The 18,966-nt window shown below is 45.8% G+C and overlaps 1 protein-coding gene across 5 annotated transcripts in view; it reads right to left on the bottom strand.

Annotated features, from left to right (window-relative positions):
- Positions 1 to 3,836: 3,836 nt before the first annotated feature.
- Positions 3,837 to 18,966, bottom strand: part of LOC147422034 (YTH domain-containing protein ECT4-like) — a 53,501-nt gene continuing 38,371 nt past the window's right edge. For 4 of the 5 annotated variants that reach the window (XM_086502476.1, XM_086502479.1, XM_086502478.1 and 1 more), the window contains exons 9-11: positions 5,381 to 5,533; positions 4,579 to 4,865; positions 3,837 to 4,347 (exon numbers count right to left, since the gene is read on the bottom strand). In XM_086502476.1, the coding sequence (XP_086358602.1) occupies positions 4,593 to 4,865; positions 5,381 to 5,533 (426 nt within the window). In that variant the 3' untranslated portion in view covers positions 3,837 to 4,347; positions 4,579 to 4,592. The remainder of the gene's footprint in view (positions 4,348 to 4,578; positions 4,866 to 5,380; positions 5,534 to 18,966) is intronic. The other variant, XM_086502480.1, reaches the window with a different exon arrangement.

The raw sequence follows: 18,966 nt of genomic DNA, 5'->3' as shown, positions 1-18,966 counted from the left end.
GTTGAGGACGACTATGATTTCAAAAGAGAGTTAATGTCATGATAACTAATATCTAATTCTCCTAAATGATTTTTTCATGTTAAACTGATTGGAAGTACCAATGGAGAAAAAGCTAGATTATTGGTAAGGCCAGCACACTGGTCACAGTAGGGATCCAAAGGAGGGAAAATAGGGATCCAAAGGGGGACCATCTGCAGAAGAGCAATGTGCAAGCAATGGCTTCAAAGACCTAAGGTTCAACCCATTAAGACTTACAAAATGCTAAGGTTCCAAAATTCAAAGGTTAAGTCCAATGGTCAATGCTTAGGAAAATTGGATGCTTGATAGTGTACAAAAAGTCTTTGCAAGCTCCTAAAGAGGAGGGGGCGAGCCCTTTTAGTAGGGGATGAGAGAGAAACACACACACACACACACACACACACACACACACACACACACAGACTCATGCAGGCCCCTTTACACAAAGGGCATAGTGGACACATGTCAGCTTCCTAGCCCAGTTGCCCCCAAGATACATTCAAATCCTATTGGATGGCCATAGAGGTGGACCAATGAGATTTAGGCTAGAGTACTTTTAGTTTATTCATTTAAAAACACTGAATAAAAGAACCAATAAGAATTAAGCTCTCTAGAAGACTATTGGCCAGTCTCCCAAGGGGTCCAATGAGCATTCAGCAGCCCAATGGCTTGCCGGATTCCTATTGGCCAGAAGACTAAGAGGTCCAATGAGAGTTTACTTGCATTAATTAATTACCTAAAGCTCTCACAAAAGGGGAAAGGGGGCACTTGTCACAAGGCTATCACTTATGCTTCTCAATTTTCATTGGCTAAGCTAAGCTTTGCAAGGTCCAATGGGGTGCCAGCATGAGTAAATTGCAAGAGGGGTCGACCAAGAGAGAGAGAGGGGGCTGATTTTGGAAGGCATTATCACACACACACACACACACACACACACACACACACACACACACAATCTCATGTGTGAAGCAAGAAGATTCTCTCTCCTTCTCAAGCTTTAATGGAAAGCTCATCATCTACTCCAAGGTTGGAGAAGGGAGGCCTACACCAACAACTCTTGGCTTTGTGATGCAAATCCAACCAAGAGCCAAGCCTCAATGCATGCTCATCTTCTCTACCATGCTAATTACTAAACTATGATGAGTGATTATGAGAGGAGATATACTTCGTTCTCGTCGTAAGGCTACTCCTTCCTCTCAATCTACTCTCATACCCCGCTAGCTCTCACCATCTTCGAAGGTGTGTGAGGTCTTGGGTCTCAGACCGTGAGGGAATTGATGTTGTGTTTTAAAGTGTTTGCTTAGTGCTTGAAGCTTCTATCTTCATTGCACTAGCTAGTGATTGAAGGAACACAAAGAATTGTATTGTAAAATGTCTCCCTTGATGGGGGAAACCTATAATACAAAGCCTTTTGGAGGGGGACTGGCTCCAGATAAATCCGGTCCTCAATTGTTGTCAATAACTTAATTTCTCTCTCTTTTAAAGTATTGCTCATGCCTATCTAACTAGGTGTTATGCTTTTTGTTGCTCTCTCCATCCAAGCACTCTTGCTATGCTCATTAGGAATCTATTCTAATGAAATGCTCACTATGTTTATGCTATTTTCCGCTACACACAAGTTACTAGGCCATTAAATGTTACATGATGTGGATACAAGAAAGCACTAGGTTTGCTATCATGTGGACCTTGACCATGGTTACACCCACATTCTCAAAGTGTTGGATACAGTGACTTTGGCTTTCCCAAGGTTCACTTCAAGGATTTCGTCTCCACAAAAGGAAATTAGTGTGTCCAAATGGTGTTGCAAGCCTTTAGGTGAATCTAAGAGGAGGATAACGTCAGTGTCATACAACAATATCCATATCAACACTCCTACCAAGCTAGCTCCACGTTCACCTCCCTATTCAATATAATTTGGCACCTTATCTTAATCCAAAAAGCATTGTACGTCTATGGTATCGTTTGTCATGTCTCAAAATTCAAGAAGTGTGGGTAAGAGCAAGCAGCCATGTTTCGTATTGTTTATCCTATTTATTCAAATGCGTACTTGTGCCACTGTATACTCTCCAATACTCGAATGTCTTGTAATCTCTACATGATATGTGCTCAAGGTATTGTATCAAATGCTTTGTAAAACTCCACAAAGCAACAACAAGCCTTCTCATGTAAAGTTTAGCCTTCCTAAATAACTACCCGGGTGTGAGGATATGGTCTAATGTGGTATATCCACATGTAAATCCAACATGCTTGCAAGCCTTGACTCTCAACCCAAGCACCAAGTTCATGCTCCAAGATGGAACCATAAATTGGCTAACATGTGGCCAGTCATGATTGTGCTATAATTGAATTGGACCAAAGAACCCCCACATTGCGCCAGCATGTGGTCCTAGGGAGGCCGCATAAGTGATTGTCATAGCACATCAAAAAGCTGTCAAATATTTTTTTGAAAATGAAAAAGAGAGTTTGAGGGGTGCCTTTCAGACTCTTTGTGGCCATAGTCATGTACTTAGGAGACTCTTGCCAGACTTTTGAGTATTTCAACAAACAAATAAAGTCAACCATGGATTACAGCAATTTTATTCATGTGAACTACTTATGTGATGCTTCTAGGTGGATGCATGTCAAGCTGGCCTACATGGGCCTGAAGGGACGCATGTTAAAAGATTTATTTAGGTATCCTTGTTGAACTTAACATAATCACACTATAGTGGGTATCTCGGATACTTCAACATGAACGTTTTCTTGGTTGTGATTGCCCCTGTAAAACGAGTTAGAATAAGAATGTTTTAAGACCACATACTAGAGACTTCTCAATATGCAAGACGTTTAGCATGTCCTTAATTAGAGCAAATTTTTTCAAACCTCCAGGAATTGCTCTAATCTACCATATCAAGAGTTGAATTGTGCAATTGTGCCCAAGATTTCCCAATGGACCTCTGCAAAAAAACATCTTCATTCAACAATTTGGCTACGGTGTTCATAAATTATCCACCACTTCATACAACATGACCACCGTGTTGTATCCTTGAACGATGCTAACCAAAAGAAATAGATAATATTTTTTATTATGCATTATGGTTAAGTACATCCTACCTACCTGAAAAAACTTTGATCTAAACATCGAAGAATTAATCAGAAATCATAAACGCATCAACTGTATACCACTCTTCACATGATGTGCATCATGTAAATTTAATATCTAATTCAAACTGTTCTTAGCACACGCATTCTGTATGGGCTACGCCAGTCACTCATATTTAGCGGCATGCTTTCTTATGATTGTTCGAGTAAATGCAAATTTATAAAATGGCTTCATAAAGATATCCACCTGACACTATCAACAATTTACACAGCAACAGCACAGATCGCTATTTGCAAACTCAACAATCATCCATGTGTAGACTTGCTTGCGCATGATTCCCCATTTCTTCTTGAAACAGTTTTTCAGTAATGCTACCCCATTTCAGCAAACACCTTGATTTGAGAGCTCAATAGGACAACTTTTGATGGATGGAGACACACAGATGATCATGACGACCTGAATTCTTATTATAATTTAAGGCGTTTTCTTCATTAAGGCAACCAAGACTGTTCATGACAAAATTAATGCTTCTAAACCCTCATTTCACTAAGAAATAGCACCAGACCAACTTGAAATAACAAAGACAAATTAATATCCCTTCAAGGCCACATTTTGAATCAAAAGTCCATCGTAATACGACAGAACCATGACCCCACGAAAAGAACTGCAAGACTCACCCAAATAGAGCCCATCTTTTATGTTTTTGGTCAAAATTTTAGCTCTCATCACAACATAAGAACAGAACTTCAGACATAGTTGCGAGTCCAAAATGCACTCAGTAAAGTCACATTGAATACCATACCCTTCAATACTCTCTTACAAGGCACCCAGGCAATGAAAAAATGTGCCTCATGTACTAATCGAAATTAAGGAACAACATGAGCATGCCTAACCTCTGATAATGACTTAAATCTACGATAGAATAATGTTTAAGTAAAGACTCCTAGAAGTTTTGACTTCTATGCTCTTAAAGGCAGCACAATTACATGCACCTATCCAAGCTTGTCAGCAAGGATGTTTTACAAAACTTCAGCTCCTGGGAAAAAAAAAAAAATCGGATCTCCTTTCCTCGCAGCCACATTACGTCTGTAAGAGGAGGTCTCACAGTTAATAGCCAAGCCCTTGATCTTTTGCTCCTGATTGCTGAGCATTAGTCCCACCATAAATTTCACCTCTATGTGCACATCGAGTTTAGGAATCAAGCCCTTAAAAGAAATCCTCTATGCAAACATCAACACTAAGGTTACCTGAAATGTCAAGATGAAAAATGGAAATTCAAAACAGCTGTAACAAACATGACTCTCTCCGGCACAACAATAAACTCATCAGTGAGCGCGCGCGCATATACATGTGCGTGTGCATGTGCGTGCGCGTGTTATACATCTATATGCTCCTCCAAACACTTACAAGAGCATATGCTCGTACAAACATCCATGCCGTAGAATCTACCAATCAATAAGCTGGCAAAGATTACTCACCAAAAAATCCCAAGCTATTTCTCGGGGTTTTTCTCGAGGCTTTTAGACCTGCTTAACGAGCTATCTTCTTGTGATGATTCTTGACTTTGTGGCTGTCCTACTGAGCTTTCGGTCTGCGCTGCTTCCTGAGCTACACTGCTGTCCTGAATATCTGCCGATTTTAACAAGGTTTTGCTTTGGTCCAGAGTTTCGGCAGATCGATTCAAGGCTGCATCTTGTGATGTGCTTGACGATGCAATGCTCTGAGGCGGCCTCTGATCCTGCTCTCTGCTGACACGATGAATCACCTGCAAAGGGAAAGTCCCGTCCAAACTTGACAGAGAGAGAGAGAGAGAGAGAGAGAGAGAGAGAGAGAGAGAAGAAAGAGAAGATAAAGAAGTGAATTTAACATCGTAGGAAACTATCCCAAGAGACCTTAAAGATCTCTCCGACGAGTAGAGTTGAACTCAAGACCTGTGTGTGTGTGTGTGCACGCGCGTGGGCGCGCGCGTGCGTGTGCGTGCGTGTGTGTGTGTGTGTGTGTGTGTGTGTGTGTGTGAGAGAGAGAGAGAGAGAGAGAGAGAGAGAGAGAGAGAGAGAGAGAGCTTTTAACGTCGTGGAGCAAACCCAAGAGACCTCAAAAATCTATCCAAGGAATCTTGAACTCAAGATCTATTACTTCAGAGGGACCTTCGACCACCGGATAGAAAGGTTATTCACGTTTCCTCTTCTTACTCACACATACATACCCACACACTCACACACTCACACACAGACGAGAGAGAGAGAGAGAGAGAGAGAGAGAGAGCGAGAGAGAGCGCACCGGCTGATGCTTCAGATTTGTTTGTTTCCTTGCCCTATTATCCTGCATGAACTTTTGACGTGTTTCATAAAATTGGAAGTCGTCCAGAATAGATGTCTTGAGACTGTAATTCTTAAAAATACTAAGCATTTCCGACCCCTGGCTTGGTGGTACCTGTATGATCACAACAGACTTCAATGCTAAAACCAGGATAAATGTATGCTAAAGAAACAAGAGAGCCACAGATTCATGTAACCCAATAAAGCTATGCATATCAACTGTCTAACATGACGTGCCATTGAATCAAGCAAACCATCTAATTCTGCATTACACACAGACCCGAACAACATTAAAGCCTAAATAAAGAACCCAAAAAGTATGCCCACATTCAGCTTGGAAAAAATGTGCAGTTATAGACTCGCGGTACGCTCCATTGTGTCTAGTTGTGTTGACTAAATACTATCCATTCCCGACAACATCAGTGCCGAATATCGGGTGTAGAACTTGGGTATTTGCAAATATGCAAGAGAAATTTTCAGGCACTAAAAATACGAAGATGACATCCCAAAGACGCATATACCTCAATCAATCCAGGATAGGCCTTGAAAGGAAAGTGCAGCTTATACTATATAGACGCAATGGCAGTCATCCACAAGACAGTAGCTCCATCAAGCATAGTATTGCCTAAATACGATGATATTCCCAAACGTGGACATCCGCAATGGTCCATAAAAACTTGCAGACCCGAGTGTATAGTCTTACGAAGTGCTTTTAGCTTTATCTATTCTAGAAAATAACAGAGGAAAAAGTTTGCAGCTGATAGAAACCAGATTGGATATTTAGACGGCATCAAGGCATAGATCAACGAGATGTTCTTTCTTGGATATACTATGGGGCTATGTTGTATAATAGTAAAAAACAGCACTAGATTGATGTTCTAGGTTCAAAAAAACATATCCTCTATGTGGACGATCTTGTGATTACAGGTAGCCATGTTGAGAACATACGCAGTACTTTGGAGACCTTGGAAGTTGGCTAAGGAGTTTGAGATGACAAACCTTAGCTTGCTTCGCTACTTTCTTGAATTGGAGATATGGCAAACAAAGGGGGGCATCTTTCTCTCTCAAGACCGCTGTATCCAAGAGTTCAAAACTATCTCAACCCCTATGGATCCCAATCAGAAGTTGTGTAAGGATTCTAGGTACTAATCCTTTATTAAGTACTTAAACTCATGATTAAGACTTAAGAAACTGAAATGAACTCAAAGAAAGACTCAAAAGACTCTGTGTTTGATTGATTGACTGCTTGAAACCGAGTACAATAGACTCCTTATATAGGAGACGAAGAGGCACAAATGGAAAGACACGTCTCCTGGTGAAGAGACATGACTTTAGACGTAAAGACACATCCTTTCGGCGAAGAGCTGCAACCATTGGGCGAAGAGTCGCACCCGTAGAGCGAAGGGGTGTGACCAGTCGTCAAAGGAGTGTGGCTTTTGACGAGAGGCACGTCTTTTGGGGGAAGGGGTGTGGCCATCCAAGCGCAGGGGTCCTCCTTGGCATGGCACTTCGCGTATCTGCATCAAGGAGTAAGTATTGTAATGTAGTTAAGTCACAAACGTGACATTCCCTCCCTCTTTAAATAAAACCAGGGGTAGTTGTAGAAACTCCGGGAAGAAGGAAATGTATTGTTGTTGTGCTTCTGCATCCAAAGCTCTTTCTGTTAAGTCCCATGTCATGGCACTGTTATTGACCATGACTATTTTGCCAAACTGAAAACTGATCATATCTGCAACTTGATAAGTGCCTTTGTCACAGTTATTTGTAACTTCGAGCTTTGTCCAATAAAAGATTGAGTCTGTATCTGCTTCGAGTGAAATTATTGGTAAACTGACTTGAGTTTTCTGTTGAGTAATGACCATTGGTTGAAAAACTGTAAGGGATTCCATTGGTTTATCTAAAACAGTAAAATCCTTTTGAAGGGATGTCGTAGACTGAGACAAAGTAGTGTTTGAAGGTATATCCATCTGTAAAGGTTTATCTGTGGACCAAATTGTGTCCAACGATTCAATTGCAGCGATTGAAGTCGTGCTGCAAGAGTCTGCATGTCTTATCCTTTGCACCTCTTAAGGCAAGGACTGGAGTCTGCAAGTTTGAAGAATTAACATTCACCACTGCATTTGGTATCTGTTCAAAATCAAAGACTGTATTCTGCAAGGGCGGTGATGAGGCGACTTTTTTTGCTTGGATCATGGCCATAAAAGGGTTTATGTGCTTGTCCGTTGCCACACAAGAACCTGAATCTTCTGAATCTTCAGTTGTTTCAACGGGTATTAAGGCTTCCAGTTGGGAAGGGGGAGGTTGAGGGAGTTGTTTCCTCTTAGACCTCTGCAGAATCCTCTTGCACAAAGAAAGGATCAATAAATCTTCAACTTTACCACCATCAGATAAGAAAGACTTAAATGTAGGGCATGGCTCGCGAGGGGGAACTTATCCAACGTCGCGGCGTTCACGACCGAGTACTTGACTAGGGTCGGATATATGTGCCACTAAGTAAGCCCATCTTGATATTGCTGACGATCCGTTGGAAGCTTCATATTGCTGCTTTTGTTGCTGATGATTCCAATAAGAAGTTTGCTGCTTAGAATTGTAACTTTTCCAAGAATATTCATGCTGAGACTTTTGCTGCTCGGACGAAGACACTTTGTCTCTGAGAAACCATGCTTTGGGTGAGAAAATTTGAGTTCCAAAGGCTTTTGTTTAAGTGGTTTTTCCTGGTCGACCACTGAAGCGTCGGAAGAAGATGCATGTATTGTCTGAGAAGCTGTTGAGTGACTCCGAAAAGAGGTTTGCGTCTGCATCTGATCCAAGCGAGTATGAATCGATGCGAGGCTTGTTGAAATTGCTTCCATCTGCTTTTTGAGAACCGCTATCGGATCCTCGGGTAATATATTGTCGTCGCCATCTTGTGATCCAGTCATGCTGACTGCTTATAGAAAATAAATGATAACTTGGAATAAGTTCACGAACTGATACTTCGAGAGTAGTAACTCTTTTTGGAGTGGATTCTGGCTCTTGCGGAGGCTCAGGAACAGGAACGGGAACTGAAGCCGGGTCAATGCCCTTTCCCGGTGCACGAAGTTCTCCGGGTACACCGCGCACACACATCTATGTTCTGTCTTTACTTATAGAATTGGAACAGAAAAAATTTCAAGTTACCTCATGCTCGTATGCACATGTGTACCACCTTTCTTCTACTTCCATGCAACTCTCGGAAGGGGGGGGAGAGGGTAGCGGCGAGGGTGAGAGGCTCACAACCTTCAGGTCCCGGGAAAAAATTTGCTCTGATACCACTGTCAGGATTCTAGGTACTGATCCTTTATTAAGTACTTAAACTCATGATTAAGACTTAAGAAACTGAACTGAACTCAAAGAAAGACTTAGAAGACTTTGTGTTTGATTAATTGACTGCTTGAAACCGAGTACAATAGGCTCCTTATATAGGAGACAAAGAGGCACAAATGAAAAGACATGTCTCCTGTTGAAGAGACATGACTTTAGACGTAAAGACACATCCTTTCGGCGGAGAGCTGCAACCATTGGGTGAAGAGTCGCACCCGTAGAGTGAAGGGGTGTGACCAGTCGTTGAAGGAGTGTGGCTTTTGACGAGAGGCACGTCTTTTGGAGAAGGGGTGTTACCATCCAAGCGCAGGGGTCCTCCTTGGCATGGCACTTCGCGTATCTGCATCAATGAGTAAGTATTGTAATGTAGTTAAGTAACAAACGTGACAAGTTGTCACTCTATGACCCCTCACATGTAGCAGATGCTACACAGTATCGAAAACTCATCGGTTCTCTTATTTGGGTTCTCAACACCCGATTTGATGTCAATTTTCCGGTGGGACTTCTCAGCTCTTTCATGAAGAGACCTGCCAAGTCACATTTGAAGCACGCCCTTCAAACTCTACGGTATTAGACGACCGAGTCATTACGCATTCACTATGCGGATAAAGATACAGACTCCAAGATCATTCTACGAGGATGGAATGATTCGAATTAAGGACGAGATCCAAATAGATGACGGTCGACTACAGGTTACACCTTTTATTTTGACTCGGGAACACTTCCATGGAGCAGCAAGAAACAACCGACAATTGCCTTATTCTCCACAGAGGCAGAGTTTGCCTAAGACAGGTAGAACTGCATCTATCGGTGGCCCATTTCCTCGAGCGTGATTCCAAGTAGAGCCGCCAATTCAGTTGAAATGAAGTTGGCCTTCACTCCTCCATTGAAGAAGATAAGGACTCCCTAATCTCATACTTTGCCCCACGCTCTACAAAGCTCTGTACTTTCGTCCATCTGTTTTGGCCGATCCCCACAAAGTCTGGAGCCATACCTACCTTGGTCTTTCCTTTCTTGGCTCCCTCCTTTGTCGCTTTGGAATTCTCTGGCTTGTCGTCGGCCTTATCATTGGACGCTTTTTTTTACCCCTCGAGAAAAAGATCCTTCTATTAGTTAATGAAACTGCCCATAACCACCTCTACAAGAGAGGACTACAACAATCATGATGGGGAGACTCTCCCAATGAAAAAACAGCAAATGTACAATGAGGCTAAATCAAGAGATGGGAGGAGGGAAAAGCCACACAAGTGGACGGTAGTGCCATATGAGCACACCTTGGACCATGGTGAAAAAAGGCCCACGACGCCAGAGCCGAAGGAAAGCCTCTCTGCCCTCCTGCACGCGGTCGGAGCTGCCCTGGAGTCTCTCAAACTGTCCTTTGAGAGTATGGATCAGCTCTAGCCAAAGATCCCGAACAGTCTCTGTCACCAGCGTGTGACTACTATCTATCCTTTTTGTTGATTTCTTTCTTATTATTTATTTACTTTCACTTTTTGGAAACACCCCTCGGGAAATCTAACTGCCCTGCATTGCATAGCTAGTGTGGAACTGTCCAGAGGGAGTCCAGACCTGAGGGCAAGAGAGCACTAAGGTTGGACAAAGACTATGGTTAGCCAAAGTGGGGTCATTGACTAGCCAAAGTGGAATCCTTTGCTACAGAGGCTACATTTCAGTTTTGGGTGTGGCTGCAGTGTACAAAGGGGGTCAGATGACCTAGAAAGATACAATGGCGGCATCTCCTAAAATTTAGGGAACTGCCATTTTTGGACCTGAAAATGTCTACGCGTCATTACGTGCGTTTGACATGGGGATCATTTTGTTACTCTGTGGCCAAGTCAACAGAGGCTGCAGGTGAGATATTTTTAGACCCGAGGGTCTAAAGCGGGAAAATGCACAAATGAGTGACACTTGGCACTTTGAGGCCAGTTTACTACTTATAGAGAAGGCAAAAACGTGATTTTCAGCTATGAGCACATTTTCAAGTTTCCTGTCACAGGTTAAGAGCTATGGAGTGCTTGCTTTCCCTCCTATGTACAGTGCGGTGCCAGGAGTGATGCCCTGCACGCTACGCACTGCCCTCTCTCTCCCCTATGGCAGTATGTTATGCCCCTCTAGTGGGCTTTTCAATTGACCAATGTACAGTTGTGTGGGTTCATGCGCGATTGCTGAGGCAAGAGCCTCTTGCACAGGTACTGGATTAGCTAACGGCTAATCCCCCCGTAGGTACAGGTGAATTCGGAGAGGTTTCACACCAAAAATCTCGTCCGATTCAAAGGGCAAGTACAGGTGCGGGAGCTCGAGAACTTGCTACGGATGCGACCGGCACGCGAAACGGAGCCCGAAACAGTGAATTACAGCCTGCTGTGTATTTTTGCAGGTTTAGGGTTTTGCCCCTAAACGGTCCCTAATACCCCCAAGAGGTTCGGGGACGCGAGGGGACCGCTGTACAGGTGATCTGGCGCATTTTCGGGGCTGAAAACAGAGAATTCAGCGTGCTGCAGATTCTCGTCAGGTTTTGCAAAGTGCCCGTATGCGTCGGGAAAGTCATTCAATGCGTGGGAATACAGACTGTGAAGGATCCTAGTACAGTTATGCTGCCAAAATCGGGCTGGAACAGTTGAAATTCAGCCGAGCTTGTGCGGGGCAGCTTGTAGGGAACCACAACGTTTATTCCCTCTTGTTAACAATAAAGAAATACCGAAAGGGGCGCCTAAGTTAGGGGCCAATCTGGTGTCGGTCTACTCATACAGGTGCAATCTAGCAGCCTGTATCCCTCTCCCCTTTGTTGTGTCGTGAAAGTACAGGTAAAGTAGACGACTAATAATGGGTGAAAGCTAAATCAAGGTTTGAAGTAAAGTCTACCGCCCTTTTTTGAAAGTAAAGGCCGGTTTCAGTCTCTACTGGTGGTACAGGGCGAGCCTCGAAGATGCGGAAGCAACGGGCCCGCCAAATGAACCAGAGTGTCAGGCCGCTGATTAGCTCCCAACACTCCTCTCTCTCACTGCACCACTCTTGTGGAGTAAGCTCTGTAGTAGGCTGGAGTATAGGACGACCCCCTTGCATCACTATCATCCTCCTAGTGGAGGATTAGCTCAAACTGAAGTGTCGAGCCAGTGGAAGTGGACCAAGCAGCTGCCCCCCAAGTGTACTGCCGAGCTGTAGAAAGAGTTGGCACCAGCCGAAGAACAAGAAGCCACACCTGGTGTGCCAAAGGACAGTCCCAAAGACGGTGGCGCTGACTCTCCACAAGATGGTCACAAGCTGCACATGCGGCCGAGAGAGCACTATGTACAAGCCAGCTCCCAACTGCTGTAGCTCGGTGTACAACTAGCCACTGGAACAAAGTGACTCGCCTCGACTGTCTGGAGTCCCACAACCTCTCCCAAAAAGCTGCCAAGAACTCAGATGAGACCCTCCTCCTGCCAATGATGTGTTGCAGCAGGACAAGCCTCTCTCAGTGCTGCCAGTATGTGACGTCCCAGTCGAACAGTGTACTGAAAGAAAGGGACACCTGGATGGTTTACTGAGGAGAAAGGGTCCCTCCAAAGCCACTCTCCAGGATCCCATTGTACTCGTGCTAGTGGACAGCTCTCCCGCTGGGTCGGGATCTATGATACAAGTCCTCCCACAGATGCCCACCACACGGATCCTCTGAAAACAGCACTCTGCCACCTGTGGGGCCTCTACTGCAACTCGGTGTAAGCGTCCCTCACCCTGTAGCTCGAAAAACAGGGAGGGTCTAGTCTCTGAGCAAGCCCGAACTGAGATGAAAACCTCCAGTCACGTGAAGGCCCCCATCTATCTGAGCGCTGCTAACTCGAGAGGTGTGAGCCACTCAGCTGGTACTGCCTTTGAGATGTCTTGACACATGCATTGCACCCCTCTCATGCCCTGTAGCTGAATGCCCTCCTCTGACAAGCCTGAAAACTGTAGCCAGTCACCTAAAGTGCATGGTGGACCCTTTGCCATGGGACCCCAAGAAACATTAGGCCGACTACCAACCAAGTGGCCTCTCTGAGTGCTAACCATGGGGTTCCAAACAAGGGGCTGTCTCATGCGCTCCTCCGTGCAAGTAGGCTGACACTGCTCCAGGCCTCTCCGCAATTGCTCCCAAGATCGGAGCAGACTCACAACGAAGCGGTCCTCCAGTCTGCTGCTCAAGCCAACTCTGCACATCTCTGCGAAAATCCATCTAGTCAAGGGTCGCCAGGGGCCTCCAGCCGGAGACACCCTAGTACTAAGCCGCTGAAGCAAGAACTCCTTCCGGGGCTCCTCTCTTGGAAGAAGTCCTCTGACGATAAAATTCCCAAGAAGGGCTCGGCTCTGCTCTGCTGTGATGGGTCTATGATCCCTAATCCTCCCTGAGAACGAGGAAGAATGATGACCTGCCATGCCACTTTGGCTCGGGCTATCTGAGTGTCATGTCCTGACCAAAGGAGGTTCCTAATCACTCGAAAAGATCCAACAAGAAGTGATGTACCACGTAGTAGCCAACAACACCTGGTTCGCCACTACAACTCTGTCTGCCAGAGAAAGTCGTGCAAAGCTCCAATGTAACAACTTCCTCCTATTAGACAGGAGGAGGGGAGCGATTTGCTGCTCAAGAGACAAGTCCAAACCAACCTGACAGCCCAAGTACCGAACTACAGTCCCTTGGGGAATCCACCTAAAACCCTCACCTGGCATCCAATCAAGCATAGGAGCACTACCAACCGAGAAAGCCACTGTCTTTCTCCAGTTGATCAGTGCACCTGATGTACAATAAAAAGTCTCCAAAGCCTGCTCACACCTTTGAAGGTTGGCCTCCTGGCCATCCAAGTAGAAGGCTTAGTCGTTTGCAAACTCAACGTTCAATAGCTCATCTCCCCGAATAGGGAGCGCTAAGCCACATAAACCAATCTGTTGTGAAACCAAAAACCTGCTCATCGCCTCAGCAGAGAACAGAAAGAGGAAGGGGACAAGAGGGCAGCCCTGTCTGACCGAACGTGTGAGCATGAAACGATCACCTCTACCTCCTGACAAAAATACCTGACTGTGTGCCCGTCTGTACAAAGTTGAACCCCTTTGATCCAAGCATCTAAGAAGCCCATCCTGCGTAGAGTGCCCTCCAAAAAGTCCCAGTCAACTCTGTCGTAGGCCTTCTCAAAATCGAGAAGAAGAATCACCAGATCCTCACCACGAAGCCGCGTGAGGGCAAAAGCCTCCCAAAAAGTAAAGATGTTGTCAAGGATACTACGCTCCTTGACAAAACCTGTCTGTGTCCCATGTATAATGCTCTCTAGAAGTGGTTAAATCCTCAAACTCAGAGCCTTGGCAAGAATTTTGTAGGGTGAGTTGAGGATGGTGATGGGGCGCCACTGTCGAATCTCATCCAAGGAGCCACCCTCCTTGGCAATGAGGTAGATCAGGCCCCCACTCATGCTGTCAGGCATCTCTCCTTTGTGTAGGATGAACTGAAAAGCACTGCAGAGATCTGTGCCAAGCAAGTCCCAGTACTCCAAGAGAAAGCTCGGAGTCAAGCCATCCTCACCTGGACAGCTACCCCAGGGGAGTGCTCTAAGAGCCGTGTGTAGCTCCTCTAGCTAAAGAGGTAGCTCAAGCCTCTGGCACATCTCCTCGATCACAAGACAAGGCATATGTGCCCACACATGCTCTCTGCATGCATCTTGACGCTCTGCTTGAGGCTCTGCAGACTGTAGATTACGGTAGAAGTCAGTAGCAACTACACACATGTCCTCTGGCTCTAAAGCAACCGACCTGTCGGGCCTCCTCAATTGGCTGACCTTGGCATGCGTATGCTGGGGTCCCATTGCCTCAAAGAAAGCGCATGTCACTCTGTCACCCACCTGGGTCCACTGAGATGCATGTTGATAGAAAGCAAACTCATGGCGCCTCTCCTCTGTGCTGACGAGCTCCTGGCGAGCCTGCTGTAACCGCTCCTCCAACCAAGGACTGTCAGGATGCTGCTCCTACATCCTCTGCAAGGAAGCTACGCCCCGTCGGAGACGCTACTCCTCCTCTCTCGCTGCAGCCAGGCGAGCCGAAGACTCTTGAAGAAAGAATCGACTAAGCTGAGCAAGTCCTGAGGCCACTCTGTCAGTAGGAGAATCCTACATGTCTAAGCTCTCCATCCAAAGAGCCTCCAGTCCAGCAAGACCCTCTCAGGGATGTGTAGCATCATGCTCCCCCTCCCCTGCCTATCACTCACTGTAAGGATCACTGCTGCATGGTCCAAAAAGGAAGTCCCTGCCAAAATGCCAATTGTCACCCAAGTCACAGAAGTGGTCACTAGTGTAGAAGCGATCTATCCGAGATAGATTCACGCCTCCCACTCTACGGTCTGAACGAGAGAAGGCCAAGCTGTTTGGGGGCCTCACAAAGCTAGAATGCTGCCACACATCTGAAACCCGCAATCATACAAAACCTCTCCCAAGCTGCCAGCTCAACTCCATGCACAGTAGTATAGCTGCCACCAATCCTGTCAGAGGGTTCCTCCGACATGTTAAAGTCACCCCCTATGCACCATTGCTCTGCCTGCGGCAGAGACTCAACAATCTGAGACCAAAACTCTACACGTACGTGCACTCGCCACATTGGGCGCATAGATGTTCAGGAAGCCCACGAGACAACCCTGAATCTGCATAGTGATCCACTAAGCCCTGCCTAGCATAATAATCTCTCTGCCCACAATGGCCTGCTACAAAGAATCCGCAATAGTCATGCATACCCCGCCTTGGATGCCTCCAGCTCCAAATGCAACTGACCAAAAAGTCTCACATCGCCCACGCAAAAGCTCACCACAACGTCTAATGGGACTCTCACACAGATGATGCTCCTGTAGCATAAGAAGGTCAATCTCTCCTCGCACAAGGCATTGTTGAAGCTCCTAACGCAGCAGGCCCCTAAAACTGGGGCCCACCTAATCCTTGTACGTTCCATGAGACGATCCTCACGGGGAGCGAGAGAGAACTGATGCTACCGCAACAGCTAACCGTGCTATCTTCGAGGCAGGTTGTGGATGGGGAGTAATCAGCATCCAAGCGTCCTCGAGATAGGCGTGACTGCAAAGTGTATCTAGCCCAAGCCCAAGTAGACCGAGCCGTACGTAAAGCAACCTCCTCTTGTCCAAGAGTCCTCATGTAGGTGTACATAGCATGGCGAGCCCTGCGTGTCAACAAAAAAGTGAACCACAATGTGTCTACATCCTGCTGTGTCTGGAGGTGTCACAACAAACTTGGCCAATGGCCAAAGAGTCTAAAGCAAGTCTGTAACCCCTAGGTCTCCCATGTGGTGAGAGAACTCTAGGGCCTGTGTCTGCAGCCACTCTAACACTGAGTCAGGGAGCAGGACCTCGTCCTGCTAAAGAGGGTCGAATCGATTCCCCGTGGGAACCGACTGCCTGCTGGGTAGGAGCCTGAGGACCACTCTGAGTGCCGGCCTGGCGCAATGGTCCCTGCTCGACCACGAACCTACTGCCAGTCCTCCTCTGCTTGAGCCCCAGGCTCAGAGGGTGGCTCTGCCTGCGTACTCTGTGAATCTGCCTGCTGCTGCTGCTGCTGGCCAGCCCTTGAGGGCTGGGGCTAGGGCTGTGCCTGCGGTGTAGGTCGGGTCTCCTCCATGGACAGGCCTTCGCAAGATGGCCCATCTGTCGACAAATGAAACACTGATTCGGGACACCCGAATACTCTACGCTCTGTCGGAACCAACCCCCACTCACCCGAGGAAGTAGTATGACCTTCGGGAGAGTGTGGGTGTCCCTAACCAGAACTCGTACTAAGGGAATGCCGCCTGCCGTGCGAGGTGTCTCAAGGACAGTCCCAATCTCTGAGCCTATCCTGGACAAAAGTGGTAGGTACTCCCTCCTCAAACGAGGAGAGCAAACGGAGATGGAAAGGTCTGCCTCCTCTACACGAACATCCGAAGCTGGGTCAAAATCATGTCTTCTTAGATACAACGGAATGATTGTTTGCGCTTTGCTCAAGATGAGTGCTCCGAACTGTGCTCAAGGTTCCTTTTGTTCTTATAGAAGGTAAAGCCTTCCGTTCTTAATGAGAGAATGCTATGATCACAAACAAAGTGAATGGACACTGTGCGTGCAAGTGTATGAGACTGAGAGATAGAGAGAGAAGAGAGATACGACACCAGAGACGTTGTAAAACCCTCCTCCGAAGGCCCCACTCTCGTCGGCGAGAGTGGTCTACTATTGATTGCACAATCTGGTACAAATGGTATACATGAGACTGATGCAAGTCTAGGCACCGACCTAAGGGCTGAAATCTGCAGTCTTGTATCTGCTGTCCAAAAACGCTATGGGCTGAAATGTGCAATTAGTCCAAAACGCTGATTTGGGGGGCTGTTTTCTAGGGGTCTTTGTCGCTGAAAATCTGCAGGTTTAGGGCTGAAAACTGATGATCTTCAAGGCTGAAAACTGAGGTCTTCTGGGGCTGAATCTACAACCTTTTTAGGGCTGATCTTGATGGACCTTTAGGGCTGCAAATCTCTGCATGCGCCGGATCTGCAAGGCTGAAGGTAAAACCAAAAACGCCAGGCCTTTGTGTTCCAAAAACGCTAGGTCTGATGGTTTTTCCAAAACGCTAGGGAATGGAGCTGCTGGCGATGATGCTTGGGAGTGGAAACGCTAGATGCAAGAGTGCAAAGCGATGGTTGTCTCTTGAAAAACGCCAAGGGGAAAGGATGGCTGGTGAAGAGGAAAACGCTAGGTCTTGGGTGCTTGAGGGTTCTTGCTGAGAAGGTGCCTGTTGAGCGCGGAGCTCCTGCTTCCTCTTCTGCCATTTAGTGATAACTTTGGTTTGCTTATATATTTTCTTACCCAAATTGCCCTACCTACTTTTGTTGGAAAGTCACTTAAATTAATAAGTGAAAAATGCCAAAAATAGGTAAAATAGGCTAAATGCACTGGAAAATTCCCCTGAAGGATTTTGATGGGAATGCTTATGATCATGCTGTGTGCAACCAGAGAATATGCATCTACACTAAGTGACTGGGCATGCACGGTCTACGAATAGACTCACAAAAGTGCCAGATCACTTCTAATCTAAACTGACTGGACTGACTAAAACTCAATGATGTAGCTTGTCCACGGACACATAGGGTTGGATGTGTCACGTGACATCCCCTCCTTTTCAAAGTGAGGTACTAGTACCGAACTGTATGGCGTCGAGGGAGATCGCCAATAGCATCCGGAATCCTGGAAGGGACTCTTTACCGGCCCACTATGATGTGTGGGTCGTGCGGTACTTGAGCTTCAAAAAGGTCTGCAACGCTTGCTTCTTTGGGCCGCGCCGAAAACGACACAAAGTCTTTTGTGGCTCCTTCAATGCTTCAACTTCGTCGAGAGTCATGCTTCTTTCTTCTTCAAGAATCTCCATGGCTGAAAATTCCTGAAACCACTTCCAACACAATAACATGAACATACCCATTCCATGTAAAGTGAGTGAAAAAAATCTTGTCTTCCTCAAAGATTGTGCATGCAATGTAGATGAACAAAGAGACGGAGTGCCAAACCGTTCACCACACACACGCAAACAATGAGATCGAATCTTTCTCTTCTGATCGAAAGCAATCAATGTGGCAATTCACAACGGAAATGCCCATGCTTGGTGCTCATACTTTCATGTGCTCTTTCTATAAATATGTCATGCCAAGGAAGAGACATGGAATGTGACTTCCTTATATACATACTTTTTAGCTTTTCATGAATAATCCGCATACATTCGTGCTCATTCATGAGTGAAACGTGCTCAACGTACAATATGTCATGCCTAGAAAAAGGGATCACATAAAGACGCTGACTAAAATACAGGAAACGATCACGAATGAAACATTCGAACAATGCATGCGTATCAATCATGTGAACACATAATACTTCCTGTGAGGGTTCTTTGGACCTATGCTCGAGAGCCAAGATCGCTTCTTTTTGAATGATCGAATCGTCCTGTGGGGGTTCTTTGGAGCTCAACTCGAAAGCCAAGATCGATCCTTCGTGATTGATCGAATCTACAACGAGGTTAGCTTCGCTAGAAAAAGTATCCACAAACACATTATCCTTGTGAACAATCCCATCATCTTCATGCAACTCATCATGCTTGTGAGAAATCACATCTTGATCATGCAAATCATCATGCTTGTCATTGTTATCCAAATCATCATGCAAATCATTGGCATTCAAATCATCATGCTTATCAT

This window comes from Adiantum capillus-veneris, chromosome 27 (assembly GCF_014529385.1).
Source record: "Adiantum capillus-veneris isolate H3 chromosome 27, ASM1452938v2, whole genome shotgun sequence".
Lineage (NCBI taxonomy): Eukaryota > Viridiplantae > Streptophyta > Polypodiopsida > Polypodiales > Pteridaceae > Adiantum > Adiantum capillus-veneris.
This window is presented reverse-complemented; position numbering and strand designations above follow the sequence as displayed.